The sequence below is a fragment of the Magnolia sinica genome, chromosome 6 (genome assembly GCF_029962835.1).
Source record: "Magnolia sinica isolate HGM2019 chromosome 6, MsV1, whole genome shotgun sequence".
Taxonomy (NCBI): Eukaryota; Viridiplantae; Streptophyta; class Magnoliopsida; order Magnoliales; family Magnoliaceae; genus Magnolia; species Magnolia sinica.
This window is the reverse complement of record NC_080578.1, coordinates 54,276,515-54,295,699: the sequence shown is the minus strand read 5'-3', so window position 1 is coordinate 54,295,699 and position 19,185 is coordinate 54,276,515. Positions and strand designations below refer to the sequence as shown.

General features: G+C 40.0%; 2 protein-coding genes and 1 pseudogene across 3 annotated transcripts; all 3 read right to left on the bottom strand.

The window, feature by feature from the left end:
* Positions 1–402: 402 nt before the first annotated feature.
* LOC131250044 (small ribosomal subunit protein uS8-like) lies at positions 403–935 on the bottom strand (annotated as a pseudogene).
* Positions 936–5,209: 4,274 nt separating this feature from the next.
* On the bottom strand, positions 5,210–9,289 carry LOC131248769 (membrane protein of ER body-like protein). Of its 2 annotated transcripts, none has more exons than XM_058249215.1 (4): positions 9,055–9,289; positions 8,594–8,833; positions 7,531–7,592; positions 5,210–5,898 (listed from the first exon to the last, which is right to left on the bottom strand). In XM_058249215.1, exons 1-4 carry the CDS (start codon positions 9,224–9,226, stop codon positions 5,431–5,433), a joined length of 942 nt encoding a protein of 313 aa, XP_058105198.1. In that variant the 5' UTR covers positions 9,227–9,289; the 3' UTR covers positions 5,210–5,430. The 2 variants fall into 2 exon arrangements, with proteins under 2 accessions (XP_058105198.1, XP_058105199.1); XM_058249216.1 differs by having other exon boundaries at positions 8,594–8,830.
* Positions 9,290–12,306: 3,017 nt separating this feature from the next.
* On the bottom strand, positions 12,307–17,497 carry LOC131249622 (uncharacterized). The gene is made up of 4 exons (XM_058250414.1): positions 17,198–17,497; positions 13,018–13,170; positions 12,539–12,660; positions 12,307–12,312 (listed from the first exon to the last, which is right to left on the bottom strand). The coding sequence occupies exons 1-4, from the start codon at positions 17,343–17,345 to the stop codon at positions 12,307–12,309; spliced, it is 429 nt and encodes a 142-aa protein (XP_058106397.1). The 5' UTR covers positions 17,346–17,497.
* Between the last annotated feature and the right edge of the window lie 1,688 nt (positions 17,498–19,185).

The following is a 19,185-nucleotide window of genomic DNA, read 5'->3' as shown; positions in this document are numbered from 1 at the left end:
GGGGTTCCATAATACAAGTGATGAGGTTGTTGGACAAAGTGATGGTGTTTCAATAGGCAAAGTAACTGTGTTTTAATAGGCAAAGTGACGAGGTTGTGAGACAAAGTGATGGGGTTATTGGAGAAAGTGATGGGTTCTACTAAACAAAGTAATAGGCTATCGAAAAAAATGACATCGTTCTACTAAATAGCATGATTGTCAGACAAAGTGACCTAGTTCCATTAAACAGAATGCAAGGATTATAGGACAAGTGATGGGGTTTCATGAGACAAAATTACGGGATTATCAGACAAAATGACGGGGTGATTGGATGCCCACCATATAAAAGCTTCTTGGTGGCTACAAAAGTTTTGGATCAAGTTGATATTTGTATTCTCTTCATTTGGGTCTTTGTGACCTAAAAAAAAAACCTCACCGGCGACCAAAAATATATGATTCTTATCTCAGATAGAATATTTAGTAAAAGAAGCCCAAGACTTTACCACCGACATTCTTTCTCCTCGCCCCCTCATGGTCCATGATGCCTGCAGATGTCGTCAACACAATATAGCCGAACTGTCTGGAGGGGAGCAACCTTGCAGTTCAAGGCTCTATCTCTTTGACACCAACATCAAAATGGGGATTGATGACTCACCATTTGTTCAATCTCCCATTCAACTCAACCACTATTTTTCCAGACTTGTGGTCATCAACATACTCGAACTCACCGATACAACCATGCTTCTGCATGACAAGAAGGAACTTAATTGTCACTTTCGAGGACGGCTTGATCATGACTTGTCTCTTTCCTCGCTTCTCAGTATTGTACATGCTTTTGAGAGCATCATTTAAGACGCTAACTCTCACCATCCTTATTAATCCTCGAAAAGCTCCTGCCGATGCGGAAAGAGAGCTAGAAGAGGTGAGAAAATCTCAGCTTGGCTCAGCTTTGGGCAGAAGTGTGGAATAGGTGTCTCATAGTTAGATGAAGGGTTGTCCCAAGTTTAGTAGCAAACAGATGAGTCAATTGATCGCATGGGCCCAATTTACGATTAACAATCACTAATGTTCAATCGGGGTCCCAATTATACGGATATGAGCAGGGAAAGATCCCTGGCTCATGGTTCGAGTTTGATTACAATTCAACGATTAGAATGTCACAACTTCACCAAAGATTGAAAGGTCTATTTCACTTAAGTTTTCAGATTTTAGACTAGGGGATTCAAGTGTTTCAAGCACTTGACTTTTGCCCCAAGTTGACTAGTTCTGGGCACTTTCTTGGTTCGCCACCCGTGATGGATGTCAAACCCAGTGAAATGGATATTAATCTATAATTTCGAAACTAGTGGGCCACTAACGAGCAGTCTGGAGCTCATTCGGGTAATCGAGGCATTGAAAAAATAAATTGGATAGGTAGATTTCTTGGGCGCAGTTGTTAGGGTTTGGATTAACTAAGTTCACAGTGTGACCTATTCAAAATTAGCGAAAATGGTGATTCGGTAATGATCACTCTAAACCGTTGGTTCTTAGGCTAAATGAATAAATAGGTTAACTTGGTCTATTAGTAAAGATTCAGGTCATAGCTGGCTCGACTTTGGGTAGATCTTTAATTTAGTTACGGTTGTCTTAATTAGTCAATGATGGGTCGGTTAGATTTGGGCCCTAGATGAACAATTCACGAGGTTAGACTGAAGGTTTAAGTGATCAAGTGGATTAGTTAGTTCATACGGTTGGTTAATTGAATTTGTACAGTTCTTTATTAGTATAACCTACGTATAGGCTCACCTCGAGCATCATGGGTCAGTAAGTGACGACGTGGGCTATTTCTAAAAATAAAATAAAATTAAGGATTGTTGACAATCCAAAATAGCAAAAATCCATGATGTTACACTTGACTCGATTCAGTTTTGAAATAGGCTTGACCCGAACTCGACCTGACTTGGTACTGAGTCCAACATGCCTAACTTAATCCAAGTCCAGGTCTGTCCTGGACTAATCTGGACTGAATTTGACTTGATCACAAGCATCAATTCTGGTCAAGTCTTAAAATAATATGAGAAAATGGATGGATGGAGTAGATATACAACGCATAGATCAAGGTGGGCCCACGATGAGGATTCTACGGACATCACTCATCCTGAGTCGCAGCTAATATTCTTTGCCAATCAAGTAGATTTTGTAAAAAAAATAAAAAATAAAAAAAATAAAAAATAAAATTATCTTATAAAATTTTCGTGAGATGACATGACCTAATTAAATTTTAGAATAAAGAAATTGGAGGCGGATTAGCTACCGACATGTTGAGTAGTTAGACTTGCTACTGAAGTGAAGCCACCAAGTTCTGTGGGGCCTACCATGATGTATGTGTTGTATCCACACTGTACATCCATTTGGAGAGATCATTTAGGGCATGATCAAAAGAATGAGGTAGATCCAAAGCTGGAGTGAATCCCACCATAGAAAATAGTGAGGAGAGTAATGTCCACCGTTGAAGCCTTCCTAAGGTCCACCGTGATGTTTATTTCTGATCTAACCTTTTCATAAGTTAACACAGATATTAAAGAAGCAAAAACATAAATATTAGCTTGATCTTAAACTTTTGTGGCCCTTAGAAGTTTTTAATGGTGAGTGTACTCTCTTCACTGTTTTCTGTGGTGGGGTCCACTCAAGTTTTTGATCTGATTCATTCTTTGGCTCATGCCCTAAAATGATCTCTCCAAATAGATGGACTGTGTGGATACAAAACATACACCATGGTGGGACCGACATAACTACATGACATCACTTTAGTAGCGAGTCTCACTACTCAACCTGTGCACTGAATCCCCATATGAAAACTTAAATAAAAATCACAATGGACCTTAAGTTAATATAGACATTCAAGAAGGGAAAACACAAATATCAGCTTGATCGAAAAGTTTTGTTACCCGTATAAGTTTTTAATGGTGGGCGTGACTCTCTCCACTGTTTTTTGTGGTGGGGTCCACTTGAGTTTCGGATCTGATTCATTTTACGTCTCATGCCCCAAAATGATCTCTCCAAATGGATGGACGATGTGGATAAAAAAGATACATCATGGTGGGACCTATGTAACTAGGTGACATCACTTTGGTAGTGAATCTCGCTACTCAACCCGTGGATGAATCCCCATATAGAAGGAAGCTGACTGCGTAGTGAGTAACTCACTACTTTAACGTACTGAGTAAACTCTATGGGGTCCACCATGATTTATGTATTTTATCTGCTCCATCCATCAATTTTACTATATAATTTTAAGGCTTGAGACCAAAAATGAAACATATAAAATGTTCAAATGCACCACACTAAAGGAAACAGTTGATTTGAACGTTTACTGTTGAAAATTTCTCGGGGGCTACAAAAGTCTTGGATAAAGCTTATATTTATGTCTTCTCTTCATCCATGCCTGTATGATCTTATGCACAGGTTGGATGACAAATAAACATCACTATGGGGCCTAGCAAGGTTTCAACGGTGGAAATCATTATCCCTACTGTTTACAGTGGTATGATCCACTTGATATCTGGATATACTTCAATTTTGGGCTCAACCCCTTAAATTAGATGGAAAAACGGATGGACGGCGTGGATAGACCACATACATACAAGGTGGGCCCAACTGAGTTTACTCACTACGGTAAGAGCAGGTGCGCACCGATCGGTAAGCAATACGATTTCCAAGCGAAACCGTCTAACGACGTTAGACTTTTCCTGAAATGTAAATTTTTTTAATATATTAAAAAAAGCTGGTGATGTGGCACTTGCAGTGACGTGGAATATTGGATTCGGGTGCTCGCTGTTTCCAGGAAGCACCAGATCCGCACTCTTCTTCCTTTTACCCCTTCCTCTAAAGCCACCTGAGGAGTCATCTCTAAAGTGGCAAGCATGGACCAAGGGATAAAAGCTTCCAAACTCTTTTCTTGGCACTTATATATTTAATTTTGCCTATATTGGAGGTGGCTAGTATCTAGTTTATAATAGCGAGAGTTTAGCTGCATTATCAGACCCTTCCTCCTCCTAGGAGATGCACATGTATGCTCGTGGGGTCCACACCTTCAGCTCTTGCTTTAGGTGTAGACCAGTTTCGCTTCAAGGCATCATAAAGACCTCCTTCTAAAGCTAGCCAATGCGCCTTTGGGCTTCTAGTCATCTTCCCTCTGATTCCTAAATCGGGATGTGGGATTCTCCTTCACCCAGGCATCTTCTCCTCTTTTTCTCCTTTTATTTCTCATTGATTTCGTCATTGGCCCGAGGTATGGTTGCATGTACCTACCCCAAGGTGTGGGAAAATAATAAGAAACTGGCCTCTTTCTTAAAAAAATTAAAAAAGTATAAACCAATTACATTACTTATCCTTCCAATGTCCACTAACGCACCGTTGGATGGGTGGAAGGATTGCTCAGTTTCGAATTGAAGGGTGTAGGGATTTCCTGTTATGTGCTTGAAGCCTATGTCTCTCAACGGAAGCAATGAATAGACAGTCGAATTATAACCATCTTGCCATGAGCCTGGTCCTCTCCAAGATTTTGATCAGATTGTCACCCCACCAACTTTCTCAAGATTTTGATCAGATTGTCATCCCACCAACTTTCTCACTGTCTGTTCTCTCGACTAGACTTTCGAACAAATTGTTAAAGATCCACTCTGAACTGGCCATCTCACCATAAAGCCCAATTTCGCATCAAGCAACGAATAGATGACCATCCCGGACCAAACAACCGTCTCCCCATGAAGCCAGTTTTCTTCCAAGCGATGAATAGACAGTCGTGTTTATCAAAGTTGATTATAAGCAATCATTGTTAATATTAATAAAGCACTTCCAATTCATGTATTATTATTCATTCTATTTATATTGTTGTTGTTGAACTGTGATTGTTATCAGGTACTTCACTAAAGGTCCTTTCTCCTTGAAGGAAAAAAGAACTCGTGAAAAGGACAAATCCTTCCCTTTGCAGATGGCCTGATCTTCTAAAATTAATGGCCAAGTAAATAGCCAAACCGTACAACTTCGGTCTCTTGGTTTATTTAGGCACCTGGGGTACAGTGTTGATTTGATTCGAGCTGCATTCGGAACCAGCCCGCCAGGCGCAAACCCAGCACATGAAGTTGAACCAAAACACCTTTTTTGTAAACCAGCTATATGAGAGACCTGTTAGCAGGAAATAACTTGTAAAGTTCCCACACATCCACTGTATTGTAGGATATCAGGCTGATGCCACCGAATTTGTTTTTTTTTTGTTTTTTTTTTCAATCCAAATAATACAACAGAAAATACGAAATTGTGGAACAGATTAAAAGAAATTTCCTAATAGTTGGTGAAAATCATACACTAAAATTGCCAATGACAGGGACTTGGGCCCAGAGATGGTACTCAATTGATTTTGTGCCTCAACCTTGAGTCCTGCGACCAGCCAACTCCCAAGTGAGCCCACCATCAATAAGATGCCCATCTCGACCTCATTGACCTTGTTTCCACAAATACAGACACTGGGTTAGCTGCACCGGAGTCGAACCACCCAAGCTTCTCCAAAAGCTTCTTGATCAGCTGGCCCACTACATACGAGAGGCCTGACCCCAGCATCCCAACGCCAACATAGTACAACAAGGTTTTAATGTAGGTCTTTGGTGCCTTTCGGACATGGGCCTTGCCGATTGCAAGCAAAGCGATGCATAGAAGAGAAGCTGCAGTAACCGCTATAAGCTTGTACTCCTTGTTATCAGTCTTTCGGAATGAGAAGCCATAAATCACAGGTGGAATTAGCCCAAATATGATGTATGAAAAGACTGCAACAACCACATGCCGCCAGAAATTTTCTCTCTGCCCAAGTATTTCCTGGTACCGATCAAGATTTTGTTCGCTTTGATCATTGGCACTATGTTGTTCATTTCTCAGCTCCTTAAGCTGTAAGCATATGTAGATCGGAATAGGGAAGTAATCAGATTTTCTGAAAAGATACAAATTTGCAAAAGAACTCAAACTTGGTAATTTTTATTTTTTTTTAAAAGGATCAAGATCACAAGTGTTTGTCATTGCACCAAATATCATGAAATTTCAAACCAAATTAAAATGAGCAATCCTAAAATATCATGAAAAGTCGTGATATTTGGTGCAACAAAACACACCAAGCAAATCCAGAAATGTGTAATATGCCATTATGTGACTAAGGTCTAAGATGCGCAATTCATATGTAATGATGCATCGCTACAACTACTGAGTTGGGAAGCAACAAACTAACCAAAGAGATTCTGCCACATGGTAATGCAAATCTTAGCATGCAGCCACATCCAAGCTATGCATCAGATGGGCCACATCATTTAGATGAGCTGGCCCAAAAATCAGGCCAGTCAAATAATTAGGAGGAGACGTACAAAAACCATAAATGGTTTTTTAAAAATAAAATATAAAATTATGGCAAGTCCACAGTCAATGTTGATGCGTCGCGTGCCTGATGAGTGGACCAACCTGATTCTTGGACCAGGCAATCTACATGGTAGAACTGACCATAGATACCAGGTTAGCGCGTGTTGCTGCACTTAGAGGTGCTTGTGGGCTTCATGAAGCTCAGAGAAACATGACATGCAGAAGTATCATCAGAGTCTCCTTTTCTATTGTTGGAGCTCCCTAACTATCAATGCTTAGGGCTGGCAACGGCCAGCAAAATCCAGAATTTGACTGGGCAATGCCTGGGCAGTTCAAAATTCTAGCCCTAATCAATTCCAGGCCTGACCGTTGCTGACCCTATCCATGATTCTAACAAACAATGCAGAGGTTATTTATGTAATTTCAGTCACTGAAGAAGCATATGGCAAGGCAATCCAAGTAATGCACTGCAGAATAAATGTAAAATGATAACACAAAAATGAAATAGAAACTGGATCTTCAATTGTACGTTTGCACAAGTGGAGCCAATGTTCAAGGATCCAAACTATTGATACCACGTACCCCATCACATATAATTACAAACGAAAATCCCCCATGTTGGAAGATCCTAATTGTAGAATATTGGGGATTTTCTTAGTTGAATGTGAACCATCGTTGTATTTTCTCTCTTAATTGTACATTTGTTCTTTGTGAGATTTTTCCAAAGAGATTCAATCCAATCCGCGGGATTTTTTGTTCTTAGCCCATCCAAAGCAGCGCCCACAAACAATATCAACTTTTTGGATCACTAAAACAAGAAAGGAATCTCAACATCTATGAAGATAAAGCTCTAAAACAGAGATAACTGATTACCGTTTCAAAACCCAGACAGGATACATGCACCATAGCAATCCAGGTCTAGAAGTCCATTTTGGGAAAGTAACTGTTTGATGTTAGAACAATCAGGTCAATAGGTGCATCCAGTTGGGCCAGGCAGTTAATCCAGTCCAACAATCTGGGTCAACTTGTCGAACCTTTATTTTATTCATTTTGGAGTCATGGGTCATTTATTTGAACCAGTTTGGACTTTGTAGTGACCCACCCACAAAAGCAGGACAAGTTCCAGTGCAGAACAATTGAAAGAGAATGACACTGACATAGAAAGCTACTCACATTTTGAGAAATCACGAATAGTCCGCCGATCAGATTTGCCAATCCCAAAGCAACAATATTCACTGCAAAGGAATAACAAAAATCACAGTATATGATCTTTCTACAAGAAAGAAAGAACAAACTTCAGTTTTCTAAACAATATAAATGCAAGGGAACCTAATGACCACATCAATATCAATTAAAGCAAAAGCTTAGATAGCTATCTCCGGGTACTAGTTACTAGAATGACCTAGTTTTTAGTAAAATCATTCTGATTCATGTGCTGTAGAATGTCAAAGCATAAGAATGTGAGCTAAGTACCAAGTTCCTACCATAGTTCTAGAACTCGCAGATTTGACTCGAAACTCATCTGTGTCAACTCAACTCGGAGAGATTTTGAGCTGAGTCTATGGGAAACTCGTAACTGGGCCTGACTTGCCTTGGTCGACTCAACACGACCCGGCAGACACCAATATATGTTGGAAGTAAGATTCAAACCCCTAACCTCAACTAAGAAAGCAATGACCTTAACAAATGAAGTATCAACAATGTTATTGCTTTGAGTTAGATATTTACTTCTATGACATTTTACGTTAAATATCTATTAACAATCCTAATATTCTCAATTTATAATAATTAAATATTGAGTCTTTGAGTCAAACCAAGCTAAATAAACATCAAGTTGAATCGAGTTTCATGGTTTCTGAACTATGTTCCTATAAGGTTAGATGAAGATCGAGTTTACATATTCAGCGTCACTGTTTCTGTCAATAGCATAGTTCAAATTGCATCCTATATGTTTCTTGAATTTTACATCTATTAATCTGAACCTTTGGACTGAAACCAAATGGTTGAAGCATTTCCGCGAACATAACTTTTCTTGTCTCGAGTACTACTTGAAACAAACTAAATTTAGTTTGGAGGCAGAGAAGGAAAAACAACATCCTGGCAATTGGGGTTTCAGTTTTCACAAAAGCAATTCATGGAAAGTCAACCAGAAGTTGATTTTGTGGCTACTTACTAATATATACAAATCAATGTAGATCCCACCGTCATAATATACTAAATTTCCTGAGCCACTTACATGTGGCAGCCTCAGAACCAGCTGCAGATGAAACCACACCAAGGCTTGTGATTGACTCGATTAAACCACCATACACAATGCTTTTTAGGATATCCCATTCACGAGTCCTAGCTCCATCAAACTTCCGTTGAACAGTTTCTATTTTGGTCTCCCTATCTTGCAAGACTCCTGGTGCTGCTGCTGAAGGAACAGTTTGATTGCTCTGAGATGACAACGGTCCCGCTGGTGTAGCAGTGCCTGCTACAACAGGTAGTATTGCATCATCCTCTGCAACATGATGGCATGAATCGAGCAATCTCGTAAGTTTGAAGTTAAACCTTAAGCAGTAGAAAACTAATTGTTTTATGCAGCATAAAAAACAAAGAGGGAGAATGGTATGAAAGTGCTTTAATACAATTTTAATATGTCATCTTACGAATAGCAAAATCATGAACAATGGACTTGAAAAGCCAATTTCATACCAAGATAAGTCTTTTTAGCTGCAGCCTCCAGTTTTGAAATGTCAATCTGAACTCCTTTAGGTGATGAAACTCCTGGAATTGATGGAATGAAAGCATTATTCCCCTCTCGTTGAGGTTTTGACAATCCATCCTTTCGATGCATTCCAGTGCCATTTTGATCTTTTGCTACCATGGAAGTTTCTGATGCTGGTGAAGTAAATGTGTTGCAATCGTTTAGTGTAATTTTGTCTAAGTAATGAGGCCGAAAACGTGAGGATTGAAGGTCCACAGCTGAAATATTCATGGGGCCACAGGTTTTGAATCAGTCTAATATTTGGGTTTTCAATTCATCCCAGTAGTGATGACGTAATGAACGGTATGGAAGGAATGTAAACATCACTGTCGACCCAGGAAGGTTTTGACGGTAGGAATTTCCCTACCCACCTTTTTCTTTAGTGCAGCCCACTTGAGTCTTGGATCCTGCTCAATTTTTGCCTCAAGTCTTAAAATAATCTCACAAAACTGATGGATAGAGTAGATTTCTCACAAACATCACGGTGTGCCCCACTCCTGCGGAGGGATTTAGTAGGAAATCTGCATCCCATCTTCGCACGACACATGCTCATACTTCGTGTGGTACACCAGCCAATCCACACCCTCCATCCATTTTCATAAGTAATTTTAAGGCATGAGGCCAAAAAGGAGACAAATGAAAGATCAAGAGTACCACACTACAAGAAATGTGGTGGCAATGATGTCCACCATTGAAGCTTTTTAAAGCCCACCGTAATGTTTATTTGCCATCCAATCTATCCATGAGGTTTGACAAACCTGGATGGGAAAACATAAATATTAGCTTTATCCAAAAAAATTATAGGCCCAAAATAGTTTAATGATGATCATTCAATGAACACTATTTTGTGTGGTGTGGTCCACCTCAGATTTGGATCTACCTTATTTTTCGGCCCATGCCCTAAAATGACATGTTAAAATGAATTCCAATTGATGTTTGTACATATCTTTATACATTTATAAATGGTATGCATCATATTTAAATATATTTACCTTAGTTTAATCAGATAACACGCATAACTTAGTACCTTATACAAAGGAAATTTATTATGTGCACTTCTTTTTTGATATTTTATGATTTAAAAGTGTGCATTAAGGTTTTTTAAATAATCCCCAAAGTTTCATAAAAAAATTCAACCATTTTGCTAATGTTTCCCCATGTTTCCCAAAAAGTGCGATAAACTATGCGACACAAACGATATATCACGTGCGATAACCGATACGTATCTGTATCCCAAGGGTGCGATACATTGTGCGATACCGATATTTCGAACACTGGTTAGGGGGGGTTTGGGAATAATCACATGTATTTGGGTTGTGTTGAGGTTGGGACAGATCAGGTTGGGTTCAGGTTGGGCACCAAAGGTTGGAATTTGGGTCTGATCGGGTTGCAGGTTGGGTCCTCTTGAGATCAGGTTAGACTCAAGTTGATGCTCAACCCGACCCAAACCACAATTTGCACCCTTACTTTGCTCACCATGTCTACAAGTGGCTGATGTCTACAATTTGTGGGCAAATTGCTGCCCAAAGATGTTACACATTGAAATGTAAGGAGACCGGTAAAAAATGTGAATTTTCAAGCATGGGCTGACAATGGGTCAGGTCGGTCCACAGGCAGCTGGCCCAAGCCGCTTCTTAGATGGGTTTAGGCCCCATTTGGCAGGGCATGCATTAGACCTGGTCCAAGTGAGACCCATTGAGTAAATGGGTTGGGTCAGGCTGACCCTGAACCAATCTGCTCATAAGAAGCTTATAAATACTAATAGACCTCTTAAAAACTAGGGCCCGAGAATTAGGCCCACTAAGTAACATTTTGAGATAAGTGGAGCACGGACCTAAGAATTTGTTTCAAGTTGGGTCACATGCTTAAATTGATCTACTGAACAGATTGGTTGGGCTCGTGTTGTGGTTAATGGCTCGTGGGTCAGGCTTGGCTTTGAATTCTTGGACCATTTAGTAATGGACTTAAATTGATCTGCTTAGCAGATTGGTTGGGCTTGTGTTGTGGTTCATGCCTCGTGGGTCGGGCTTGGCTTTGAATTCTTGGACCGTTTAGTAATGGGCTCAAATTGATGTGCTTAGCAGATTTGTTGGGCTTGTGTTGTGGTTCATGGCTCATGGGTTGGGCTTGGCTTTGAATTCTTGGACCGTTTAGTAAAGGGGTTGGAGTCTGGTTAACTTCTTGGCCAGTTTAGTAAACAATTCAGGCCCAAGTTGAGCCCAACCAGAATGAATCCAACCCATTGCCACCATAGTTGAGAATCTCTTTGTATACACTCTACTTGTGTGCGTACATACATGTATACATGCGCATGTAGAGGTGTGTAGGTAGGCTAGTGTGAACACACATGTAAAAGATTCTCCAGTTCTTATGAAGAGACCATGTTGTTGTAGTCTTTTGTACAGTAGGTAGTGTTGGACTCAATCTAATAGTATCATTGAACAATCTAGGATCTGCTCAACCAACACTGCATTTACTAAATTGTGAGAAAATGAGAATATGAGATACCATTGGAAACAAGTCCCACAGACTTCTAAATGGATGTCAGCCAAATTCTCCTCATGGAAATCTACAGTTGCATGAAGCGTGAACTGAAGCGGCAACAAGTTCAGGTGCGGGAGTGGGAAGTGTCTAATTTGAAAATGTTTTCTAAGTATAAATATTAAATAGGTAGGAAAAAGGAGCAGGAGCACAAGTCTGAAGTGTGATTCAAAGTTAGAGCTGCACCTATTTAGAAGGATTGGGCAACTAAGTGCAAATCTGTAAATTTTTCTGCACAGTCATTGTCTTCCACTGAAGTTGCATTTCTCTTTATTTAGCAAGAAAATGGTCCTGAAAAATATAGGATTTCAATATAAACTACTTGACTGAAAGTAAACGTATGTGACGTTCGTATATAAGTGAGTACATGTATTTCAATTTAAGGTACTATAACATATCAGCATGTAGCCCTATGGCGAACAATCATTTCTCATTCTAATCAAGTACACCATAGGATATGCAAGAAGCATTAAATTATCAAATGGGAACGTTAAGCAGTAATGCACCATTCAGTCATAATAATATCTTAAATTACCGCAAAAGGATATTTATCACCTGTCAAAAAAGACCATACTTCTAGGTTTGAAGAGCAAACAACTACGAAAACTGTAAGATAAAATCATAAATAAAAATAGTAGCCACACATGTTTGAGACAAAGTCATACCTGTTGGAATGAAAAAGCTGAAACACGATAAACATCTGAAGACGTCAGGCCCCGTGTCAGTACTAGCATTCAGATCAGGTTGAAGTACTGGTTCAATTTTTCCACGCTTTGACTCAAACTGGACATCTTGACCCCCCCGTTTTCTTTTACGTAAAATAACCCTCTTAGTAATACATGAGTTACAATTAGGACAGTATAAATCGTGTGTATCCTGCTCTTCTAATACCCTCTCAACATCCATTTCTATTGTTTCAAGATCTGCTTCACCATTCCCTTGGTTTTTCTCACCAGCAGAAAAGCCAACAGTGCTCAATTTTGTCCCCCAATTTTCATCAGTAGATGCAATACCTGCAAGCATATAACCATTTTGTCACTTGCATCTCTCATGTTATGTGCACCGCAAGAAAGAAACATAGGAGTATTTCCATGCCAGAAGTGATTCATGATTAAAGGAAAACAAGAGATAACATTGGAACTACTAGTGAGAAATATGACATGATAGTTTCTACTTGACGAAGATGGCAAATTCCATTTTCATATTATGATACCAAAAAAAAAAAAAAAAAAAAGACAAGATGAAAGATTACACATGGATTTTTAGCTATCTGTAGAGAATATTGATCAATTAGTTGGATCATTTGAGCTCTAATAACTGTTTAGCGTTTACTGCTATCTTCTGCTTTGGAAAATTCGATAGCTACTGACCTTGTTGACTTTGTGAACCAAAACATGATCCCTGCTGAGATAATGTTTTGGCATTCGCCAACCCTCTGAAATACTCTTCATGATTGTGAGCATGATCTATGCCAGGACTTCCCATTCGGTAGGTCCATGTGCAGTGGCGACACTTCCATATTCCTTCAGTCATAGAAATGCAAAAGTAATTTTATGTTCGCCAAATACCAAAATGGGAGAGATAGAACTCATTACATCAGAAAAATACCAGAAACCAATCACCAAATATATACCTAAAAGGACATCATCTCCAATAAAAAAATGCCAAGGAAATAGTAAAAGAAAGATGATGTCATGCAGGATTGACTAGATCTAAAAAAACTGACAGCCTATAGGCCAACTTGATCTTGCTCTGGAATTAAATACAAGGAAAGCTACTTGCACAGATCATCTGCAAATGCTAAACACAAGCTCCCAATGGCACATGTGCATGATATATAGGCCATACATCAGTGGAAACCATGGTTTATGTGCCCCAGTGTAAAAATAAGCCAGTGAACTCACCAAGTGAGCAACACATGTATGTCAAGAGGGCGCCAATAGTCATCCCTTTTTAACCATCCATTTCTTCATATATGTGTGGCCCATCAGGAAAGGGCATACCAGAATGAGTTTTGGGCCTGGGCAGATTTACCGTTGTGGCTGCCTAATTAACAACCAAGATTGCATACATCCACACTAGCACGTGTGGAATGCTTGTGTTTTAGAATTTGCAGGTGAGGGCTTGCAGGTGGAATTGCTCATTAAATAGTGATTCATTATGCTGGACTACAGAGAAGTTACTAAAGAGATTATGCTGGGTATATAGTACCAATGAAAACGAATAATGAGAGTTACCAAAACAATTTTAATCAGATCAGTCCTTAAAAAACCATGCACTCAAAATTTCAATTATTTGGAAGTCGATGCTTAGTGTTGTGTATGCAACACTTCCTCCTCAACAGGACTGAGGAAGGGTCTAGATCCATGTCTCTTGCTGAAGCAGAATAACAGAAATGCATCTCCTTGTGATGCATCTAGAAAGCTAAGGGGGCATTTGGATCGTAAGTTACTTTACATAAGCTACTATACCTTATCTTGGTTTCTACTTATCTAAAAAGTAGATACGTTTGGTAAACAACATACTTATCATCCAAAAAGTTAAAAAGTATGTTTAATTTCCAAGATCACACAAGTACTAATCCCTCAAGTTTGTTTGGTCCACCCTTAATATCCACCGTCCATCATAGGGCCCAACCTTTGATGTGGACTGTTCATTAGGGCCTACCTTGGCCATGTCTTTAGTGTGAACCATCCATCATGTGGGGATTACCTTCAACGTGGACCATCCACATTGTGAGGCCCACCTTCGATGTGGGCTATCCATCATGTGGGGCCCACTCTAGATGTGGGTCGTCCATCATGCGGGCCCATCTATAATGAGGACCGCCCAACTTTGAAGTGGGTCATCTACCAAGTGGGGCCCACCTTGGATGTGGGCCATTCATCATTTGGGGCCAACCTTCGATGTGAATGTCCTAATATGGGGCCCCCCTTGATATGGATCATCTATCACGGAGGTCCCACTATCAATTTTATTATCCATCATGTGCAGCCCACCTTTAATATCCACCGCCCATCATATAGAGCCCACCTCTTGTGTGGATCATCCATCATGTGGGCCCCACCTTCGATGTGAGCCATCCATCATGTAGGGCCCACCTTGGATGTGAGCAACTCATCACAACACCTTTGATGTGGACTATCCATTATGTGGGGCCCACCTTGATGTGGCTCATCCATCATTTGTGGCACACCTACAATTTCCACCACCTATCATGTGGGGCCCATCTTTGATGTTGACCATCCATGGTGTGGTCCATCCATCATGTGTGGCCCATCTTTGATGTTGACCGTTCATGGTGTCCATCCATCATGCAGGGCCTGCCTGGAGGTGGACAATTTATCATTAGGGTTCAACCTTTGATGCGGATTGTCCATTATGTGGGGCCCACCTTCATTCAACATGTGGGCCCCACCTTCAATGCTATTGTCCATCATGTGGGGCCACCTTCAACATCCATTGCCCCTCATGTGGAGCCCACCTTTGATATGGACTGTCCATCATTTGGGCCTCACTTTCAATGTGGGTCATCCATCATGCAGAACATGCTTTGTATGTGGACCATTCAGTTTTAGGGGCCTAACTTTGATGTGGAGAATCCATTATGTGGGCTCACCTTGATGTGGATCATCCATAATGTGAGGCCCACCTTTGATGTCGACCATCCACCATGTGGGCCCCACTTTTGATGCGGATCATCCATCATATGGAGCCTCCTTTGAGATAGACCATCCATCACATAAAGAGAGAGAAGTAGCAAAGTCAGATGTTGAAAAGAAGTAGAAAAAACAAAAGTTGGAAAAAAAAAAAAAAAAACTTATGAAGATAAGTAACTTTCATTGGTTACTTTTACAATGATGCTTACAAAACTACGTCAAGTAAAAAAGAAAAAAAGGTAGCTTATTAACTTAACATAAGTTAAAAAGTTACTTATTGGGTGGTATTCAAACGGACCCTAATAGACTACCATATTCTTGTGGTATGCTGAGTTTGTGAGCAAATACTGGAAAAAGGGACCTATGAATCACGACCGGACCCACTAGTCTACAGTTAAGAAGACAGTTTGATTTGTGATATATGTTACTGTGCAATTACATGGACTAATTGTGATTGAAAGAAGATCTGAGTGGCCCAACTTAACATTTGGCTTTTTTTTTTCTTCTTTTTTCTTCTTTTTTTTTTTAAAAAAAAATAAAAATAAAAATCTGGGGCTGCTACAGGTGTCTGTTCTCTTTTCTGATTAATAAATATTGATCAAGAAATGACCCTTCATGTTTTCCAACCAGTAATAAAATTTCTGACAGATTAATATAGTAATGGTGTGTGCATGATTTTCCATTAACCCAATGGAGTGTGATAGCCGCAAAAACTCCAATGACCAAATAGATCCATGGCTCGTGCAAGCCTATGAGAGAGTGCCATATCCATGAACAATTCAGTACGAACCTAGAACATGTCACCACAATGAATAAGCTCAAAACCGAGTCGACTTGCCTGCTCCGGTCACTAGCTGCATTGCGACTCAGTTTCAACCACTTGGGCTCCACAATGATGAGTAATTATTCCCAGTATAGAAAGAAACAGAATCATTTATATCGACTCAAAGATAATCCCAACATTCTAACTCTGTTTCTCGAAGAGGATCAAGCCTTCCAACGAGGGTCTGTTTGGGTATCACTTGGTATTCAGGGCAACCGGAATGCTTCAACACCAGACAGATACTCAACGCATTTAAGCTCAGACCAGAAGCTCATCAAATAACCATCCAGAGTAGAGAAAACGGAAGGAGGCCTGACACAATTCCCATTTTCTCTGCTACCCCAAAAGCACAGACGCCCAAAATGCAGCCCGTCCGGCCTAAAAAGGGGCATCGGGGTCTAATATTTGGCACATCCAAACGGACCCTCAATTGACCCGTTCAAGAACCGAAACAACTTGAATAATCCTCAGAGACCAAGGGTTCGTTTCGTAGAAGCTTCTCTTTCAAAATAGAAGCCATTCTACACTTCAGAATAACTCCTATTTTGTAAGAGAAGCTGCCAGAAGTAGCTTCTGGTGGTCTTACCAAACGCACCATAAAACGTCCAGGAAAAAAAAGAAAAAAAAAACACCGATCTTTAACCTATAATGCCGAGACCATTGAAATTTATAGCCAAAATCCCCAGTCTGAGACAAAAAAACAACAAAAACAATAAAGAAAGATCTAGATTTCCATAGAAACTAAAAGCGGATGAATTTCTCAGCAAATTACTAGCATTTCGGAAGAATTTCGCAGTTTCAACAAAAGAGAAAGGGCGTGTTTGGTTGCACCAAATATCATGACGCAGCCAATAAATAAATAAATAAACAGAATTACAATTTTCCCTTTCTATAATCTATATTCTACTGCTGAAACTCAAAAGCCCAACTTTGAAAGCAGAAAATGTCCCCGGGATCGGTTGGATTAAAAAACGGGAGTAGTGCAAGGGCAAAAGGGTCATTTAACATTACTAAGAAATATAAAAATAGAATCTCAAAATAGTAGGACGGTTGTTGTGCTGTTCTTACCTTCAACTCTATCCAAGTAAACGCTTCGGTCGGTCTCTGCCGGCCGTTCTACTCTAGCAGCGTCGAGATTTACCATTTTGCCCTTCCGGGTCCTTAGTGTAAGAGTCGGAGCGGACTCCTCTCCTTCCCACTCCTGCTCTCTTTCCATTTCTTCGAATCAAGAAACAGAGGAGACTAGAGAAGGAAAAAAGAAGAAAATGTGGGAAATGTACAGGAAAGGAAAGCTGTTTCGATGCAGTGGGCGGAGCAAAAAGACAGGTATTTATCATCAGAGATAGGACATCAATAAATGGGAAAATATGTTGAAGAAGTCAAAAAGAAATTTAAGGCAAAAAAAAAAAAGGAAGAAGCATGGGACTCTCCCATCTAAGCGGTGGAAACCTGACATTGCAGTTTTGTTCCATCCATGTGATTAAAAAAAAGAGAATGTCCTTGGGACTCTCCCATGTAAGTGTTGGAAACGTGACATTGCAGTTTTGCTCCATTCATGTGACGTTCACCACTCAGCCATATTTTACACGGAAACGGATTGGATGATGACGGTGATCCAAGACGGACTCGGGCTCGGTAGTGACCCCTCCACTACCGAGATCTCAGTCCTCGTCGCTGCAGTGGGCTCCACCCTCATGCATGTGTTTTATCCACTCCGTCCATCAATTTTAACAGATCATTTTATCGAATGATCCGAAAAATGAGACAGATAAATCTCAGGTGAACCACATCACAGGAAACCGCGGTTATTAAACGCCCACCATTAAAAACTTCTCATGGCACACTGTAATGTATATTGCCATTCAACCTGTCCATTAGATCACAACTCTAGACGAAGTGAAAGCACAGATATCATCTTCATCCAAAACTTTTGTGGCCTCAGGAAGAGTTTAACGATAGCACTCAATCACTACTCTTTCGTGTGCTGTTGTCCACTTGAGAATTGTACTTGCTTCATTTTTGGACTCATGCTTTAAGAAGAGCTGGGAGTACGGATGGACGGCATGGATAAGTACGGACTAGTTCATACCTTCTACTGGACGTGTCACTACCGAATCCAAATTCCCTAGCACCACCACATCGCTGATGACCAGCATCTATGGCCCCACGGTGATGAATATTTTTTACTACGCTGTCCATCAGTTTTCTTTTCGGTGCCAGAGCCTAAAATTGAAATATATCAAAAGCTCCATTGTACAATGATGCTGCAGTTTTATTTTTTGTTTTTTCACGTGTTCCCTTGAAAATTCGATGACTACATGTCACACCCCAAACTCAAAAAATCGTGCTCACAAAATTCCTGATCACCGAATCCGGCACCGACAGCCTCCGTAATGCCCCATTCTCGGCTTCCGGCACCCATTTGCCAGATTCCGATAATATAATCCTACAAGGAGGATTTTCAATATGTTTTTATTTATTTATTTATTTATTTATTTATTTATTTATAATGGAGCATAACCATAAGCATAAGTAAATCATAAACGCAATATCATTATCACATATCCACTAATATAATCATTTGAATACAATGCTGAAAGGGAAATACATATGTCAAATCTAAGCTCCATAAGTCAGCTACATGCTCCAAGCTCCATGCTGCTGCAACCTAACATTACCTGCACGCATCTATCGTGCATAAGCTTATAGAAAGCTTAGAGGGTGGTATAAGTGTGTGTACAAGATAATTGCTAAGTATACCATAAAGCCCATAAATCATACATCATTGGAATAAGTGAAAATACTGACAAGATCATAAATCATACGATATCAGAGTAAGCAGAAATATACTGGTAAGTCCATGAGTGCTATCAACCGTACCAAGGTTATGCGATGCAACACATAACAAGAAAATAACATATGCTGAGGATACAATGTAATATGCAAATCCTAACGAGCCGCGAATACCATCAACCTCTTCTAGGTCATATAAGTGCAAAAACATAGTAACCCAAAATGTTAAGTACTACGGATGCAATGTAATATGCGGTGCGAAT